Below are 21,193 nucleotides of genomic sequence, written 5' to 3' on the forward strand. Positions count from 1 at the left end.
ATGCACTGTCTCAAAAAGTTCAGAACTTGGTGTATTATTATTCCTTTGCTACGTAAATGACCTTTCAATGACTTTAAATAATAGAGTAAAAACAGTAATTTCATAATGTCGTGGTATAATATGTTGCACCAGTCAAATGTAGCCCCACTTTGAATGCTGTTCTCAAACACTGGATGAGTTGGTTGATGTTCTTAGACAGCTGGAAATCACCCAGACTACTGTCAAACAATTGGCAGCTGCTGTGAATTGGTGTCTTGGAAGAGCTCCTGTGAGTCATGTACCTGTGATACCGGTGCCAGAGGTACTTCAAGTACTATCCTCTCCTGTGTATTCTCTCTTCTTCTCCGAAAGTACAGGATTTGTCATTACTTATCTACTTGGCTGTAAATGGCATCTCAGTGTTAGATCTGGGTGTCCTGTATGAGGTGGACTCAGTGTGTTGTATCAATCCCCCTAACCAACAAGTTTCAGGTGCAGTCTTTCATTGAAACTGGGGACTCACTTAACTTGTTTTGGGGAAACCTATTTTATTCCAATGTCAAGAGGAGACAAGCACAAAAGGGCACAGGTCCATTAATCACTGGCAGTTCAAACATACAGTGAGTAATGGTACCCCTTAGAGAAATGGCAGCAAGGAACAGAAAAGGACACCAGCTGCACTCAGTGTTTATGCCTGATGGTCTCATTCACCATGTTGAAGAGGCTATTTCAGCAGCCATTCAGAGAACAGGATGCAATCAACTGCAGACCATGGTGGACATTGGAACAAATGATGCATGTCATCTGGGCTCTGAAGTCATACTTGGGTCATTCCACCAACTGGCAGAGAAGTTGGGAAGACCAGCCTTGTGCATGGAGTTTCAACGAAGCTCACAGTTTGCAGCATTGCCCCCAGAACAGATCGTTGCCCTTTGGTTCTAAGGTGAGTGGAGGACTGAACCAGAGACTTCAAAGGTTTTGTGATGAGCTAGTGTGCAACTTCCTAGACTTGCACCACAGGGCTGAGAACTGTAGGGTTCCACTAAATGGACCAGGTGTGCACTACATATCAGGTAACTAACTGGGTATGGCAGGCAAATTAGGTCTTTTAAATTAGATGACCCTCCATCCAATCCAGATAATGAAATCTGTAGAAACTGAGAAGTATCAGTGTAAGACTGAAAGAAATGTCTCCCATAGGTGAGAGTATTAAAATCCTAATGGTAAACTGCCAAATCATTTGCAATAATGTTCCAGGGTTTGAAGTTCTCATGAAAAGCAATGAAACTCACATAATACTAGGTAAAGAAAGTTGGCTGAAACCTGACACTGACAGCTGGTGAGATAGTTGGGTAAAATTTAAATGTATATTAAAAGGATAGGCAAATTGGAAATGGAGGTGGATTATTTGTTGCAGTAGACAAGAAACTCAAATCCATTGAGATAGAAATTGAAGCTACATGAGAGATTTTTTGAGCAAGACTCAGTTTCAATGGACATAAATGATAATTGGATCCTTCTATTTCCCAGCAAACTAATCTCTTAATGTAGCCAAAAACTTTAGAGAAACCCTCAGTTCACTTGTATGTAAGTTTCCAAATCATACTGTAATCATGAGTGGAGACTTTAATAATCCAACAGTTAATTGGGATAATTACAGCTATGTTAGTAGTGGGCATGATAAGACATCCTATGGAACATTACTAAATGCCTTCTCTGAAAACTACTTAGAACAGATAGTTATGGACTTCACTCATGTGAATACATATTGGATCTATTGGCAGCAATAGACTGACCTCTTTGAGGATGTTCATGTCAAAACTGGTATCAGTGACCATGACACAGTTGTTGCAACAATGAGTACCAAAACACACAGAACAACTGAAACAAGCAGAAAGAAATATATGTTCAATAAACTAGATAAAAAAAAATCAGAAGTGTCATATCTCAATGAAGAACTTGAAACTTTCACCACAGGGTAGGAGCATGTAGAAGAACCATGCCTCTTTAAAAAAATAGTTGACTATGCATAATAGGAGGGTGCCTCCATGATATACAGTCAACATAAATATATTTCTATTGAAACAGAGACTACTATGTATAGGTACACAATGAAGCATAGGTCTACAGACAAAGAGATGCTAAATGAAATGTGTTTGGCTGTCAAGAGAACGATGTGTGCTGCCTTCAGTGACTATTGTGACGGAATATTGTCAAATGATAATTCAGAAAACCAAGAGAAATTTTTGTTATATTAAAGGCTGTTAGTGGCGCCGAAGTTCCAAGTGTATGAGTAATCCGCTGACAAACATAATTTCTCAAGCACCAATATATGTGCAGGACAAAAACGAAAAAAATTCCAGAACATTACATAGCAAGAAAATCTCGGCAAAAATGAAAGTACTAATATTAAGTGACAGTCATGGAAGAGACTGTGCTCAAATACTGCAAGACAAACTAGGGCCCTCATACCAGGTAAAAAGCATAGTAAAACCTGGTGTCCCACTAAAAGAGGTGATAAAAAATGCAGAAAATTTGACAAGAAGCTTCAGTACATGTGATACTTTGATTGTAATAGGGGGTTCTAATGACATAGACAAACCTCTCGATCTAATGTTGAAACATGTGGTAGAACCATTGGAACCAATACCTGCTCTAAGTCACAAAATGAATATCATTATCCATCCTGTACGCAGGAGATATGATGTTCAAAATTTAAATAGTAAAATTAATACTGCAAACCTCCACCTGATACAGGCACTGAATTTAGCAAAACATGCATACAAAAAAAGAATTGCTGTGAACTTTGAAATAGGGAGACTAGCCAGAAACCACTTCACAACACATGATTTACACCTAAACAAATGTGGCAAGGAGATTATCTGCAATAGACTAGCCTTCCTAACAACTATGGGGGAAAATATGAAACCAAAAGTCAGAAACCATAAACAGATGCTAATAAGCAATTGGATAAAGACAAACAAGATGGGAAATAGAAAGAGTAATAGTGGCCATACTGTGCAAACTACACTAGACAAATGGGTCACGAAGTCACAGAGACAAAACACAAACCCCCTGACCCCTCAAAAAGGTCAGGAACCTGAAAGGATGAATAATGTGATGGCGAACATTATTGAGACATCCCTCCAAAATGTCAATGTGATGCCTCAGCAGTGTGAAGTGGATGTGGATACTTTTCAGGCCCACCTGGAAGATGAGTCGGCTGCCAAGGGCAACCAACAGAACCAGCACAACTGCTTGTAAGTCAACATACCTGGAATACAGCACAATTTAAACTAAAGCTCAGTGACACAGTAAATATGACTTCGAGCAGCCTGAGTAAACCCCACGCAGACCTGAAAATCTATTATCACAGTGACCAATCCTTGAGCAACAAAACTGATGACTTACCGTATTTACTCGAATCTAAGCCGCACTCGAATCTAAGCCGCACCTGAAATATGAGACTCGAAATAAGAGAAAAAAAAATTCCCAAATCTAAGCCGCACCTGAAATTTGATACTCGAAATTCAAGGGGAGAGAAAAGTTTTAGGCCGCACCTCCAAATCGAAACAAAGTTGGTCCATTGTAATATGAGACACAATTTAGGTCGAATGAATGATGATACAGCTACAGTAGTTTGGTTCGAGTCGAAAGCTTAGCAGTTAAGCTTTACCAGGTAGCCATTGCTATGCGTCAGGTGCTCCGTCCATATTTATATGGATACCCTTCCTTTTTCACGTGCTTCGTCTGGTTTGAATCGATTGCTTATTTTGTTTTGATCTGATAAATGCCGTTTTCAATGTTATAGGTATTTACGTCAGTCACTCTAAGCTGAAAATGCATTACTATACTGTGTCATGCATTGTTTGTCACATTCTGATAGTGCGTGTTTACGGCCTGTCGCTGCTCGCGGCATGGCTTGCTTTTGTGCGCGCTGCAGCACCTACAATTAAAAAAAGAGAGGAATCGTCACATTAGCGAAACAATGGCAAGAGACTGCTATTTGTTGTTACTTACACTGCTGCTTTCTTTGATAATGATCAACAAGAACCAAATAATAGACTGTGTATGATATAACATGTTCTGAATGAAAGTTTGGCGAAAATTTTTCTCTGTTTGAAAATCTTTGCGGCCGCTTCTTTAGTACATCAAATTCTGCACAGAAATTAGTCATCTTAGATTTAAAAATCTAGTCAGTTGCCGTGCTTCATTTCTGACTGTATCACTATTAGGCATAAGAGTAATACGAATATAAACATGACATGATACGTATATTCTTCCGCGTTTGCTGTTGTCTCACTCTAGTTTCGTAGTTTATTTGGCAGACAGTATTTAAATGAGATAGAAGCAAACACGAAAGAATACATGGCAAAATGTTTATATTCGTATTATTCTTGTGGTGAAGAGAATACTGCATGTGATTCGCATTTCATCAAGTTTCTATTATCAAAGAAAGCAGCAGTGTAAGTAACAACAAATAGCAGTCTCTTGCCATTGTTTCGCTAATGTGACGATTCCTCTCTTTTTTTAATTGTAGGTGCCGCAGCGCGCACAAAAGCAAGCCATGCCGCGAGCAGCGACAGGCCGTAAACACGCACTATCAGAATGTGACAAACAATGCACAGGGAGGAAAAAATTCAGAACGTAGAGTTGGCCATATTGACAAAACTCCAGTATTACCAGTCAGATTTTCATAGTTCATTGAAATTCGAAGATGAACAATACGGAATTTGTATTTACTTCGTTGGATAATGTATGAAAATGCAGTGGTCGAAACTCGGGCGGAGAAAAATGCTCGTCTTCCAATTTTTTTTTTTTTTTTTTTTAATTTTATTTACTGACGCAGAGGTTTTGGCGCCAGTATTTATCTTTGTGTCTACAAAGGATGCCTGTGTAGCACTACATACACTCCTGGAAATTGAAATAAGAATACCGTGAATTCATTGTCCCAGGAAGGGGAAACTTTATTGACACATTCCTGGGGTCAGATACATCACATGATCACACTGACAGAACCACAGGCACATAGACACAGGCAACAGAGCATGCACAATGTCGGCACTAGTACAGTGTATATCCACCTTTCGCAGCAATGCAGGCTGCTATTCTCCCATGGAGACGATCGTAGAGATGCTGGATGTAGTCCTGTGGAACGGCTTGCCATGCCATTTCCACCTGGCGCCTCAGTTGGACCAGCGTTCGTGCTGGACGTGCAGACCACGTGAGACGACGGTTCATCCAGTCCCAAACATGCTCAATGGGGGACAGATCCGGAGAACTTGCTGGCCAGGGTAGTTGACTTACACCTTCTAGAGCACGTTGGGTGGCACGGGATACATGCGGACGTGCATTGTCCTGTTGGAACAGCAAGTTCCCTTGCCGGTCTAGGAATGGTAGAACGATGGGTTCGATGACAGTTTGGATGTACCGTGCACTATTCAGTGTCCCCTCGACGATCACCAGTGGTGTACGGCCAGTGTAGGAGATCGCTCCCCACACCATGATGCCGGGTGTTGGCCCTGTGTGCCTCGGTCGTATGCAGTCCTTATTGTGGCGCTCACCTGCACAGCGCCAAACATGCATACGACCATCATTGGCACCAAGGCAGAAGCGACTCTCATCGCTGAAGACGACACGTCTCCATTCGTCCCTCCATTCACGCCTGTCGCGACACCACTGGAGGCAGGCTGCACGATGTTGGGGCGTGAGCGGAAGACAGCCTAACGGTGTGCGGGACCGTAGCCCAGCTTCATGGAGACGGTTGCGAATGGTCCTCGCCGATACCCCAGGAGCAACAGTGTCCCTAATTTGCTGGGAAGTGGCGGTGCGGTCCCCTACGGCACTGCGTAGGATCCTACGGTCTTGGCGTGCATCCGTGCGTCACAGCGGTCCGGTCCCAGGTCGACGGGCAAGTGCACCTTCCGCCGACCACTGGCAACAACATCGATGTACTGTGGAGACCTCACGCCCCACGTGTTGAGCAATTCGACGGTACGTCCACCTGGCCTCCCGCATGCCCACTATACGCCCTCGCTCAAAGTCCATCAACTGCACATACGGTTCACGTCCACGCTGTCGCGGCATGCTACCAGTGTTAAAGACTGCGATGGAGCTCCGTATGCCACGGCAAACTGGCTGACACTGACGGCGGCAGTGCACAAATGCTGCGCAGCTAGCGCCATTCGAAGGCCAACACCACGGTTCCTGGTGTGTCCGCTGTGCCGTGCGTGTGATCATTGCTTGTACAGCCCTCTCGCAGTGTCTGGAGCAAGTATGGTGGGTCTGACACACCAGTGTCAATGTGTTCTTTTTTCCATTTCCAGGAGTGTATATTCGACGGCAGAAGTTAGTTGTGGCGGCACCTATCAACATTTTTCAGAACTTCTGCTTCCTTTGCACTCGATTCTAAGCCGCAAGCGGTTTTTTGGATTACAAAAACTGGAAAAAAAGTGTGGCTTAGATTCGAGTAAATACGGTAAGCATTTTGCTGACCAGTGAGCTCAGTGATATCTCAGTAGTATGCCTAGCAGAGCACTGGCTCTGCACTGATGTAGTTAAGCTAATCTCACTACCAAACCTCAAATTGCATGAACACTACTCCAGATCAAATGATGGACATGGTGGGGTTGCCATCTTCATCAAACAACACATTGAATATAGCCCACTTCCTACCCTAAAGGAAATAGGAACAGGCAAGATCTTTGAATGTGCAGCCATAAAGCTTACAGATCTAAATTTAATTGTAGCTACAATTTACCGTCCCCCCTCCAGTAGCATTAATGATTTTCTGTTACAAATGGACTTGTTTCTATCCAAAATAAGTCAGTGGAAACAGGATGTGATTATATGTGGTGACTTTAATATAGACTTTCTCACCCACAACAGAAACAGGGAAACATTGATTAAAATTGCAAAAACTTATAATCTGCATGGCCTTGTAAATGAGCCCACTAGAATAACACCCACATCCAAGACAGCTCTAGATCAAATTTTTGCAAATAGAAATAAACTTAACCCAACTCTGGAAGTATACAATGCAGGATTCAGCGACCACCAAGCTGTCATTCTAAAGGTCAATTTTAGCAAAGATTCCCCAAACCCAGTCCCACCTAAAACTATATGAAGGTTTTTCACCCATGAGAACTTGAACAAGCTAAATGCCCTCCTTAGTAAAGAAAAGTGGACAGAGATGTACACAGCCAATTATGCCAACATGAATCTTGACAAAATGATCCACCACTTTGAAGAGGCCTTTCCAAAACAACCAGTAAGAATAAATAATAATAATAATAATAGAAACAAGAGTTGGATTACACCAGCTATAAAAATCTCTTGCAAACATAAAAGAATACTCCACATGTTATATAAACAAAGTAGTGTCTCCCCCCAACTAACAGAATACTATAAAAACTACACATTTATCCTAAGAAGAGTGATAAACCAAGCAAAAAGGATGACATTGACAAATCCAGCAATAAAGTAAAAGCAATGTGGAATATCATAAAAAAGGAAAGAGGGGAAATGAAAGCTTCACACACGAACATAGAAATCAAACTCAACAATGAATCTATATCTAATCCCGAAGTTGTGGTAAACCCTTTCAACAATTTCTTTATGAGCATAGCTGAAAGATTGGTCAAAAATAATCCTAACACAAATTATCAACCAGCAAACCAAAAATATCACACATGTGCAGAGTCAATTTTCATTACCATAGTCACTGAAAATGATGTTGCAAAAGCCCTCAGAGAGTTAAAAAATTCATATTCACCTGGAATTGATGGTATCCCAGCAGCTGTAATCAAAAATTGTGAACACACAATTGCTGAACCTTTAACTCACCTCTGTGACTGTTCTTTCCAGGCAGGTATCTTCCCTGAAGCTCTGAAACTTTCTAAAGTAACTCACGTCTTCAAAAAAGGTAATAATAAAGATATGAATAACTACAGGTCTATCTCAATCTCATCCTGCTTTTCTAAAGTTTTTTTAAAAAAATAGTGTACAAAAAATGATGGACTTCACTGGAAAAAAAGATTTACTAAGTTCAGCTCAACATGGGTCCAGAAGCAACAAATCTACTGAAACTTCAGTATATAATTGCATAAATTTGCTATTAGAACTGTTAGATAGAAAACAACCCATAACAGGCATATTTCTGGATCTGTCAAAGGCTTTTGACCACAAAATATTACTGGAAAAAATAGAACACTATGGTATCAGAGGAATTGCAAACAACTGGATTGCTACATTCCTAACCAATGGGATGCAGAGAGTCAGCATGAAATACACCAATAGACAAAGCAACTCAATAACCAAAATACTATCAAGTAATAAAACTGTAAAGCAAGGTGTTCCACAGTGCTCAGTATTGGGACCCCTACTTTTCCTCCTGTATATTAATGACGTGAGCCTGAATGTTGATGCACACAAAACAATTATATTTACTGATGACACAACTGTACTCCTCAAAGGGGAGAATACAGAGGCTGTGCAAAAAGCTGTGAACTTGCCCACTGAACAACTCAGCAACTGGGCTAAAATCAACAGATTAACTATCAACACCAAAAAGCCAGCTTCCATGAACTTACACACAACACAAAATGCAAATTCCTCTCAGCCATTTGTCACTGTAAATAACCAGCCAATAGGTACCGACACTGTTTTCAAATTCCTGGGTATGTGGGTTCAAGATAACCTGAAATGGAATACACATACAGGAAAGGTAAATTCCAGGATTTGTACTGGCTGTTATGCATTGAGTGTACTGAAAACATGTGCTAGCCTGAAAACATTAACCAGTGCATACTATGCTTACATACAAGCCCACCTAAAATATGGTGTAATATTCTGGGGAAATTCTCCAACTATTCTGAGCACATTCAGAATCCAGAAGAGAGCAATGAGGATTATTACTGGGAGCAAACCCAGAGACTCCTGCAAACCCATCTTCAGAAAGTTGGAAATCCTTACACTGCCTTACCTCTGCATTCTCGAGACTCTAAAATTTTTCAGAAACCACATAGTGCCAACTGACCCCAGAGTAAAAAAAAAAATAATGAAATACACAAACACAACACCAGGAAAAATGCAAATCTGCGTGTTATACGTACAAACACTTAACTGTGTAAAAAGGGAGCTTTCCACATGGGCCTCCAACTGTTCAACAATCTTCCCACTAGTATTAAGTCCATTGAAGACAACGTAAAATTTAGCAAAGTCATGAAGTCATATTTTTTGTGTCACTGTTTTTACTCTGTATATGAATACTTAGAACAGCAATCTTGCTATTTGTGTTAAATTGAAAACATTGAGCAATATAATACATTAGGATACTATAGGCCTATGTTAATATATGTTAACAATATTAACTGATATTTTCTGACATCTGCAACACACTGTGTACCATCAGGTCACATGGAATAAACAAATAAATATTTACAAAGGAAAACCCAGAAGAACTACCCCAGTTTGATCAGCCTGCCAATGAAAAGATGAAAGAAATAAGTATTAGTGTCAGTCATGATGAGAAACATCTGAAATCATTAAAAATGAACAAAGCTCCAGGGCACAATGGAATCCTTGTCAGATTCTATACTGAATTTCTGGCTGAGATAGCCCCTCTTCTAATTACAATCTATTGTGGGTCTCTTGACCCAAAAATTGTGCCCAGTTCTTAGGAAAAAGTACTAGTCAAACCTGTCTGCGAGAAGGGTAGTAGAAGTGGTCCACAAAACTACTGTCCAACATCCTTGACAACAATTTGTTGAAGTATCTTAGAACATATTCTGAGCTCAAGCATAATGAGATATCTTGAACAGAATGACCTCCTCAATGCCAACCAGTATGGATTCTGAAAACATCAACCTTGTGAAATAGAGCTTACTCTTTTCTCATGACATATTGCATGCTTTGGATCAAAGCAGTCAGGCAGATGTGGTATTTCTTGATTTCCAGAAAGTATTTGACTCAGTACACATATGCTTATTATCAAAAGTACGATCATATGGGGTATCAAGTGGAATTTGTGACTGGACTGAGGACTTTTTGATAGGGAGGACACAGCATGTTATCTTGGATGGAGAGTCAACATCAGATGTAGAAGTAAATTTAGGTGTGCTGCAGGGAACTGTGTTGGGACTCTTGCTGTTCATGCTATATATTAATGACCTTGCAGAAAGTGTTAATAGTAACTCAGACTTCTTGCAGATGAAGCAATTATCAATAATGAAGTACTATTCAAAAGAAGTTGCATAAGTATTAAGTCATATCTTGATAAGATTTCGTAGTGATGTAAAGATTGACAACTTGCTTTAAATGTTCAGAAATGTAAAATTGTGCACTTCAAAGTATGACAAAACATATTATCCTATGACTGTAATATCAGTGAATCAATGCTGGAATCGGTCAACTCACATAAACACCTGGGTGCAGCCCTTGGTAGGGATGTGAAATGGAATGATCACCCAAGCTCAGTTGTGGGTAATGCAGGTGGTAGGCTTTGGTTTATTGGTAGAATACTGGGAAAGTGCAATCAGTCTAAAAAGAAGAGTGCTTATAAATCACCCATGTGGCCAGTTATAAAATACTGCTCAAGTGTGCAGGACCCATACCAAATAGGGCTAACAGGGGATATTGAACATATACGGTGAAGGGCAGCCCAATTGTTCAAAGGATTGTTTGATCCATGGGAGAGTGTCACAGAGATACTGAAAGAACTGAACTGGAAGACTCTTGAAGATAGACATAAACTATCCTGAGAAAGTCCATTAACAAAATTTCTAGAACCAGCTTTAAATGATGACTCTAGAAATAGACTACAATTTGCAGTGTATTGCTCACATAGGGATTGTAAGGATAAGATTAGAATAATTACTGCATGCATAGGGGCATTCAAACAGTCATTGTTCCCACACTCCATACATGAATGGAAGGGGAAGAAACCCTAATAACTGACACAATGGGACATACACTTTGCTATGCACCTCATAAGGGTATGCAGAGTATAGATGTAAACATAGACATAGATGTAGATATACAAATAGAAGTTAACTAATCAAGGACCAGATCTCTACCAGACACAGCCTATGCAATATCTAAAAAGGTCTACAACTTCAAAATGAACTTGTGCTCTGTAATGGTTCACGATTCACAACCTGCCTCCAGTTTCCATCCTGCCACTACCTCTCTATTACCTTAAAAATGTAAGGGACTGCCTGTGAAAGGCTATGTTACAAGTTTAAGTGCCTTGTCTTGCACCCCATTTTAATCTGCCAGGAAGGTTTAGGTCTGGAAATGGTCCACAGTGAACAGTTTAAGTCTTAAACATACAAAAACTCATACTTTTCAGTGTTGAACAAATATATAGATATGATCTGTTAATATGTATACATTAATAATGTGGAAATAAAAGGACATAGTGCAACAATGATTGATAATTTATTTCTGAGACCAGCTGTGTTTTGTGAAGTAGATGTGAGGCCCATAACAAATGGTTTGTAGGTATGACAGTTGACATTTAAATAAGAATTGTATTGACACAGAACACTTTATTATATTATTGATAAAACACATGTAACCCACCAGAAGCATAGACCTTAAGCAAGTAAGGTGGAAAAAGACTAGTATATTAGTTAAAGTGAGGACATTCCACACTTTTTATATGAATGTTCAACCATTGTGTTGCCATGCAGCTCCCCCTCTCACAGAGTGGAGCTTCCAAGGTAAATGGATATTTGTGCTGGATGATTCTCCTGGCCCTGGTGCACACTGGGTGTAGTGAGTGTCCTGGGAGTGTTCTTCCTGTCATGGCACAGCACTGTCAGAAGCTGCATCTGCTGGCATAGGTAGGAGAGAACGGCTCCATCTGGCAATGGTGTAGGTAGGGTGGCTGCAGCATGTTCCAATGTAAGTGCTGTATGACAGTGGATGGGATGGTCCACAACATTGTCCACCTGGAACAGCTAGGCTAGCTTTACATGCCCAGCAGAAATGATGGTTGGTTTATCATTAATTAAGGCCATTATAATGTGGCTAATATGGTTCGAAACCAGGTAGCAACCCATATGAGGTGGTTGTAAAGGGGGCCAGATGAAATCTGTGTGTTGTATCACATGAGTGCACATAGATAGATCTTCGTGGGTAAAAATGGGAGGGTCTTTGTGAGGTGACTCTAAGGACGGACAGAAATTGGAAATCTGGTTTCTGATAAGCTGGATTATGAAGGGTGCATCTCAAGAAGGGTAGCCTCATTTCCAACTGAAAAAATTCTGACAGAAGCCTGACAGTCTCACCATTTGCAAATTCTGCCACTGATGCACCACAGTGCAGTTTGAATGCATCATGTAAACAAAATAACACAAGTGGCATGGGAGTCACCCAAGACGAGTTGTAACATAGTAGGGCTAACTTGAAGTTCTGGTGCCAATGTTCCACAATGCCATTGCTGGACATTTTTTCTGCCAGTTTGCAAAACAAGGTTGACTCAGATTGTCAGCCATGCTCTGTTGTCACACCTGTAGGGCAACCAAATGATGCTAACCATGCATTTAGAAATGACTGTGAAACAGTTTCTGCCAAGTAGTGGAATGAGGTACCCTCTGCCATGCATGTTATGGTGGTCCATGGAGTATGTATATACACTGAAGCACCAAAGAAAGTGACACAGCATGCATATTCAAATACAGAGATATGTAAACAGGCAGAATATGGTGCTGCAGTCAGCAACAAATATATAAGACAAGTATCTGGCTCAGTTGTTAGATCAGTTGCTGCTGCTACAATGGCAGGTCATCAAGATTTAAGTTTGGTGCTGCTACACTGGCAGGTTATCAAGATTTAAGTGAGTTTGAACATGGTGTTATAGTGGGCATACGAGTGATGGGACATGGCATATCTGAGGTAGCGGTGAAGTGGGAATTTTCCCATACAACCTTTTCACAAGTGTACTGTGAATATTAGGAATCCCATAAAACATCAAATCCCTGACATAGCTGTGGCTAGAAAAAGATCCTGCAAGAACAGGTCCAATGATGACTGAAGAGAATCTTTCAATGTGACAGAAGTGCAGCCCTTCCACAAATTGCTGCAGATTTCAATGCTGTGCCATCAACAAGTTTCAGCATGTGCACCATTCAAAGAACATAATTTGTATGGGCTTTCGGAGCCAAAGGTCCACTTGTGTACTCCTTATGACTGCATGACACAAAGCTTTATGCCTCACCTGGGGCCATCAACAATGACGTTGGACTTTTGATGACTGGAAACATGTTGTCTGGTTGGATGAATGTCATTTCAAGTTGTATCAAGAAGATAGAGTGTATGGGTATGAAGACAACCTCATGAATCCATGGACCCTGCATGCCAGCAGGGGACTGTTCAAGTTGGTGGAGGCTCTGCAAAGTGCAGTTGGAGTGGTATGGGACCCCTGATACATCTAGATATGACTCTGACAGGTGACACATATGTAAGCATCCTGTCTGATCACTTGCATCCATACATGTACATTGTGCATTCTGACAGGCTTGGGCATTTCTGACAGGACAATGTGACACCCCACACATCCAGAATTGCTACAGAGTGGCTCCAGAAACACTATTCTGAGTTTAAACACTTCCACTGGCCACCAAACTTCCCAGACATGAACATTATTGAGCATATCTGGGATGCTTTGCAACGTGCTGTTCAGAAGGACTCTCCACCCCCTCATACTCACAGATTTATGGACAGCCCTGCAGGATTCATGGTGTCAATACCTTCCAGTACTACTTCAGACATTAACTGAGTCCATGCAGCACATTTGCGTGCTCATGGGGGCCTACATGATATTAGGCAGGTGTACTAGTTTCTTTGGCTCTTCAGTATAGATATAGATGGGTGAAATTTCTACCCGTCAGGTGGATTTATCAGTTGCAGTGAATACATACTTGAAACCTCGCACAGAGGTGACCTGACTTATAGGCTTGATAAAAAGAAAACTGTGTACGCTCTTTGAATGTAACAAATGGACTGTGGACGTGACATCCTGCTTTAGCTGAATGACAAGGCAATCAAGTTTTAACCTGTAACTAACAACCATACTCCACACCCAAACACACAAATCTGCCCATTATCATTAGTATAGAGGCATTAGCTACTAAATGCAAGTCCATGGCTGCTGTTAAAAACCTGTTTCCAGAAACACAAAGGAATGAACAGCCATGATCGGTTTTTCGGAAACATCACACCACACAAGAAAGTTAGCCATTGGTAATTTCTGCAGGAGCAATCCTGTGTTTGATTTGTTTGTAAACTCCTGTAGCTCTGTGTAGGTTTCTTGTGCCTTAGCAAATTGGGTGAAGTTGATGCATGTGGAAACTGCATTTATTTGGAAGAAGTAACCATCCACAACATCAGCAGCACCCACAAGTGATGAATGTTGGTAGTAAATTGAGTGATGAATTATATATGGCAGAATTGATGAGGAAGAGTCTTCAGAGGTTTTGAAAACCATGAAAAACTGGTTTATAATTAGTAAAAAGTGTGAAATAGCATGCCTCTATACCCTATCAAAGGTTTAATGACTCCATAGACAGCCAAAAGTTCTCTATTATAGGCACTCCAATTTGTCTGTGCTTCTGTCAAGCTATAGGAAAAGAACCTTAGTGACTACCATGTATCATTTGCTTGCTGTTGTAGAGTTGCTCCAGTCGAGGTTGGGCAAGCATCAATGACAATAGCTAGTGGTGCATAAGGGAGAGGATGTGCTGAACAACTGACCACCTGCTCATGTAAGTGTAAAATCCTGGAGATGCAGAATGGGATAGCAGTCAGGCATAATTTGCATGTTTAAGAAATGTTATTTCCCACAAGCATGGCAGGAATCACCTTTCCTCTTTGCTAAATGAAGGGGGGGGGGGGGGGGGGGGTTGCTCACAGGCTATTTGAATGTTGAATAATCTGTTCACCCAGTAATTCTTCAAATTCCTTTTTCACTGTGGTGTGTTTTGAACCTGTCAACTGGTTGGCTTTACAAGCAACCAGCTGTCCCATCATAGTAGTGATGTGGTGGGCAATGTTGCCATATTCCAGGCAGTAACACAGACAGCTGCCTTGTTTTATCCAAGGTTGCTGCAGGAGTGATATCATTCTGTAGCTTACCTATGTGAAACTGGGTTGTCTCAGTTGCAGTGATGCAGTCTTTAGTGTGTGTGCAACACATTATTGTCTGGAATAGTGCAAGTTTTCTCTTCTTCCATGGCTGCCACTTTCCCAGTAAGTTATTAACGGTGTTCAATATGGTAAGACCATTTACTAATGGTGATTTCATGCCTGCAGAGGCACAAACAGGAGAAGTATGCGCTCATTTGTGCATGTCATGTGAATATGCAGAATGTCCAAAAATAGTCTCATCATTCAGTCTGAGTTGCACTGTTCATGTGGACACTCCAATGAGGAAATGAAATAGAAAGTCTGCACCAAGAAGAGGCTTGGCAACATCCAAATCAGGAAGATCCACCAGAACTTTTCTATAAAACCCAAATGCACTGCCTTATGGCATTGTCTGAAAGTAGGTCTTTGAACATTGCTGGTAGGACACTAATATCAAATCCTACATTGATTAAATACTTTTGGGTCATTGCAGGTGTTCTGAAGATAAAGTGGTGTGATATAGGAAAGATGTGAACAGCACAGCATCTGTCAGCTGTGTCAATGGCAATAACAGGGATGAGATCCTCTTTTTCAAGATGCAGGATTCACTGCACACATCAGGTCATATGATGAACAACTCTTTGCAGTCATGTGTCAGCACTTTACTTCAAAACAGTCAATCATGCCTTTTTTATTGCTGTCTGCCTTTGAGTAATTACACATAGGGGTGCATTTTTGAGCTAGCTGACCAAGACAGAAGTGATACCAACACTCTATGAGGTGCTGGGCAACAACACAGTGATCACTGTATTGCTTGGCATGCAGATTGTGTTGAGAGGTGCAGGAGTTTGTCAGAGTTGTTGTGTGAGTCCACTGAGGTCATGTTGTAATGATCTGCCTAGTTCTATTAGTGGAAGCTGCCCTCCTCTACCATCATCTTCTGTAACTACACTTGCAGTGCCATGTCCAGTTCTTGGGGCCCTGATTGCTTTATTACATAGCAACAGGTTGTGCATTTGATCAACTACAAGTAACAGTAAGTCTACATTAAATCAAATTTTGAGGAGTTGCTTGCAACCACAGCACTCTTAGCTGCTAAAGGTAACTGGTAAATTCACATTTGCTTCAAGCTAATCTGCAACACTTCAGCTTCAAAACTCAGACCCCAGAGATGACACCAGGTTACAGAAGGTGATTTTTCACTGACAACTTCAGTCTTTAAAACTTGTTGTACAAGAAGGTCTGTCAGTTTACACAACCATCAAAGCACATCATCCTTAAGGTGTGTATATTTGTTCACTTTCAGCATGTTGTGCATGACATCACACAATAATAACAAGGTATGACAGTCTAGTACTCTGATCGTCACAACGAATTGCACGATGTTATCCAAAACAGTTTAGTCTTCTAAAGAAAGTTCTAGGAGCTGTAAAAATAAATTGGGTTGTTGAGGCATGGCAGGGTGATGAATTTTACATGCAGAATGTAAAAAACAATGCAGCTTGTTAGCGAATTGTATGCAGGCTCCATACTGTGCAAAGTGCCTGTCACTTGCCTGAAATTCAACATCAGCGATGGAACTGTATTGTTATCTCTGATGCATGCAATAGCTCTTCTCAAGCAGTGGTATCCACAGTCACCATTAAGGTAATATCACTTTTAATGTTTTTATCATCTGTCGTTGTGTGTACGATAATCCATAATTAAATAAGAACTGTGTTAATACAAAATGCTATATTATATTATTGATAACAGACATGTAGCACATCAAAAGGATACACAAGCAGGTTACACAAAGACAAGGTGGAAACTGGAAAGAACTCCCTAAGTAAATAAATCAACCATTCCACAATTTTTGTCTTAATGAATGACTGTTTGCATCGCCACAGGTTTGTATTACTGTTATGGTCAGATGGCAGCAAAAAAGCACAGCAATAAATGTAAAAGCTGAATGTAGAAATGCTAGAAATCAGTGAGTTAAAATGGAAAGAATATAAGAATTTCCATTCAAATTAGTACAAGGTAATATAAACACTGACAGAAAACAGTATAATGGGAGAGAGATTCTTTATAAGTGGGAAGAAGGGGGAAAAATGGGTTACTTTAAGCAATCCAGTGATAGGATTACTCTAATTTGAATTGCCAGAATCTCAGTGTCAACAGAAATCTATCAGTTATATGTGCCAGTGTCACATGAAGAGAGAGAGGGAAATCATGAGAGCTGAATGGGTAACTCATTATGTAAAGGAAGATGAAAATCTAATAATATTGGGGGACAGATTTTTAGGGAAAGGGATATAAGATGGAGTTATGATAGAATCTGGGCTCAGTAATAGATGTGAGAGAGGAGAAAAGTATTGTTCAAGAATCAAAAGAGAAGGATGTATACTAGTAAAATGTGTGGTGGTACAGGAAGATGCCAGGTGGATACATCATGATTAGACAGAGATTCCAATATAAGATATTGTACTGCAAGGTGTACTCAGGTCCAGATATAGACAGATCACAATTTAATGACGATGAAGAGTAGAATGAAGAAGAGAATTGTCAATAAAAATCTATGTTTAAGGTGGTGGAATGTTGCAGTACTGAAATCACAGAATTTGGACAAACAAATATGAGCATGAGGAAGGTAATAAAAAAAACTTGAGTGACAGAGGAAATACTGCAGTTGATCAATGAAAGAGGGAATCAGAAAAATGTCCCAGAAAAGAAAAAATACTGCAGTATAAAGCATATGGAAATGAAATCAATACAAATAGATGTGCAGTGGAGCTAAATTAAAATAGCTACAGAAAAATGTATGGTGAAATTGAAAAGGAAAGGGTCATTAGAAGAACTCATTCAGCATACAGAAAAGGCAAAAATAGTTTTCAGGGAAATTAAAAAAAATAGGTGTCAACATTAAAAGTGCAAAATAAATGCCACTGTTAAGTGCAGAGTAGAGGATGGATAGGTAGAAAGAGTACATTGAGAACTTCTATGAGGGGGGGAAAAGTGTCTGCTGATGTAACAGAACAAGAAATAGATACCAGTTTTGGAGATGCATGGAATCCAGTATTACAGTCAGAATTTGATAGAGGTTTAGAGGACCTCTGATCAGATATGAAAGAAGGGATTTACTACATTTGTGTATGATCTGGATCATTTAATTTTTATCCCAAGTAAATAGTTGCACATATGTGTTTTTTGTTTAAATGTGTATTTTATTTATTGTTATAATTGATTTCTAAATAATAATAAAATAATCATGATGAAAGTGCTCAGATTAAAGAGGGTGTAAGACAAGTATACAGCTGCTCTCACTTCTTATTCAACCTGCATATTGAAGAAGGTGTAATGGAAATAAACGAAAGTTTCAGGATAAAATTTGCAGGTGCTAGTTTTTTCCTTAGTGAAAGACAAGAATTACAGAAAATGTTGAATGGAGTGAACACTATAAGGAGTAAGGAATATAGACTCAGGGTAAATCTAAAAAAATGGCAAAATAACAAGTTTAGCAATAAACTCAACATCTGAATTGGGAAGAATATGCTAGACGAAGTGAAGGAATTCTGATATCTTGGAAACAAAATAATGACTGATGTATGATACAATGATGATATAAATAGAAAACTAGCACTGGCTCAGAAGACATTCCTCACTAAAGGGAAGGCTGCTAAATCAGAAATTTAATTATTTCCTAAAAAATATTCTTACAACATTATGAAACCAAATGTCCTTTGCAGAAGATAAAGGAAAACTGTAATAGAAGTGAGGAAAAAGGAATCAAAATATCTTGTTCTAGGAAGAGAGAACTTTATTTAATACAGAGGACTAGTGTTAGTCAAAAATATACTTCAAATATTAGTGCAAAATTCTTCATGTTGTTATCAAAAATGAAAACCTATGTACTATACACAAAAATTTTGAAGACTAAAGCAAAAACAATTTATAACATTATTGGGCTTCAGAAATGAAACAAAATTCATTAGATCCACAATCCAGAAGACCAAGATGGATAAGTTAAGGAAGAGGAGGTGAGGAAGAAAGCCAGACTCAAGCACTCTGAGAAGTGAAAGAAAATGTCCTATAGAATGAATGGACAAGATCAAGTATATTGTCACTGCCAGAGGAAGCACAATGCATAATGTTCTCTGTGACAAGGTTGTAAATGGACAGATGGAAACGGATGAGGCTCATTAGCAGTACCCGGGAAACTGGAACTGTACAATGACAATGATGATTGGATATGAAATGTATAAACTCAATAAGACAAATGATGATATTCGTCAAGATGTAAGAAAAAAACTAGGCACATGATAATAAATTGAAATCAAGAACCTCAGTCCAAAGTAATTTACACTTAAAAGTGCTTCTCAATCTGTTGACTTAAAAACTATGGTGTCAGCTTATTTTGAGTACTTACTGTATCATCTTCTGGGGAAATGCTCCCCAAGTAAAGGAAGCATTCATTCAGAAAAAGAAAGCAGCATTACCTAGTCAGCTTTAGTTGAATTTGAATTTACAACCTCAATGCAAAGCACTGAAATAATGTTCATCTAGACACTGGCTTCTTGATGTGGGTTCAGAGTGGAATTGTGTAGTCTGGTGCAGAGGTATTAAGGAAGCTTCCATTTGAAATAAAGCAAGAAAGTGATGATTCTTGTAAATTCAAAAGGAAATTAAGAATGTACACTATTAGCCACCCCTACATATTATCTGTTTATCTATATTCTGTACTGAATGTTCTCATTAGTTGTGACCACTATTTTTATGACAGACAGTTGGTTACTGTTACAATATTATAGAAAGGAAAATTACTTCTCACCATACAGCAAAGATGCAGAGTAGCAGATGAGCACAACAAAAAGACTATCACAAATAAGCTTTCAGCCAGTGAGGCCTTCGTCAAAAATAGACGACTGACACACACACACACACACACACACACACACACACACACACACACACACACACACACACTTATTTCATTCACAGTTGTCACCTATTTACAGTAATTATAACAAGTCTTTGTAAAGGTATATTTTAATCAGAAGAATTCTCCAACTGTGATGTTAGCAAATTACTACAGCTATTCAGGACCACTGAATGAGAGAGTAGTGTATGTAAAGAAAAAATAGATATATGATATTTGACTGTGGGATTTTATGAACAGTTACAAGTACAATAATTAGGGAATATAGCTTATAATTCATGCATTTGCTGTCCATTTTCTATCCACTTATTTTATTACAAATTATTGACTTCCTGCCTCTTTTGTGTCCTTAAGAGCCACTAGAAATAAATTTACATGGAGCAAAAGACAGTTCTATTGTATTACATCATTAGCCACCTGAGATCCAAATCCAATATACACACACACACACACACACACACACACACACACACACACACACATAAAACACAGAGAGAGAAGAGAGAGAGGGAGAGAGAGAGAGAGAGAGAGAGAGAGAGAGAGAGAGAGAGAGAGAGAGAGAGAGAGACATACAGACTTTATTCACCTACATAACTATTTTCTCAAGTTACATGATATGATCAGAATAGCATTATGTCAACAAAAAAGACAATGCAAGAAATCTTGTGCAAAGACAGATATGTCTTACCAAGCAAATAAACAAAAAGTAATATCTTTCATAATCTGAGGGAAATTGAAATGTAACATGTATTTTAACTTGAAATGAACAGAACATTTCATTAACAGTATATGTTTTGTATTAGTACAAAATGATTATAAATGTTTACCTGTATAATAAATATCTGTTTTATGGTTAATATGAATCAGTTATACAAAATTATATGAAAAACTCAGGAACAAAGTTCATACATATTTTCATTATGGCAAATTAGATCAATATTTTGTGAAAAATGAGAAAAATAAAATCCTTACTAGTACCAATAAGAGTTTCTTGCATATTCCAACAGGGGTTGTATTGATTTAAATGTAAATAAAATATTTTGTTGGTTATAATGTACTTATTTGTCCAGCTGTGTGCTAATTATATTGCATGGGTGCTGAATCAGTCTACATACAAGACTGATATTATCCCATACAAACTGAACATAATATGTATATGTATAAAAC

At 39.3% G+C, this 21,193-nt stretch overlaps 1 protein-coding gene across 4 annotated transcripts in view; it reads right to left on the minus strand.

Annotated features, from left to right (window-relative positions):
• The window catches only part of LOC126101562 (uncharacterized), a 78,392-nt gene that overhangs the window by 57,033 nt on the left and 166 nt on the right, over positions 1 to 21,193 (minus strand). The window contains exon 1 of one of the 4 annotated variants that reach the window (XM_049912201.1): positions 21,005 to 21,181. The exons of 1 other annotated variant lie outside the window; for it this stretch is intronic. In XM_049912201.1, coding sequence (XP_049768158.1) covers positions 21,005 to 21,023 — 19 coding nt within the window. In that variant the 5' untranslated portion in view covers positions 21,024 to 21,181. Of the gene's footprint in view, positions 1 to 19,586; positions 19,610 to 20,998; positions 21,182 to 21,193 lie in introns of those variants that run through there. 2 more of the 4 variants (XM_049912200.1, XM_049912202.1) reach the window with 2 other exon arrangements.

This window comes from Schistocerca cancellata, chromosome 9, assembly GCF_023864275.1.
Source record: "Schistocerca cancellata isolate TAMUIC-IGC-003103 chromosome 9, iqSchCanc2.1, whole genome shotgun sequence".
In the NCBI taxonomy this organism is placed as follows: domain Eukaryota; kingdom Metazoa; phylum Arthropoda; class Insecta; order Orthoptera; family Acrididae; genus Schistocerca; species Schistocerca cancellata.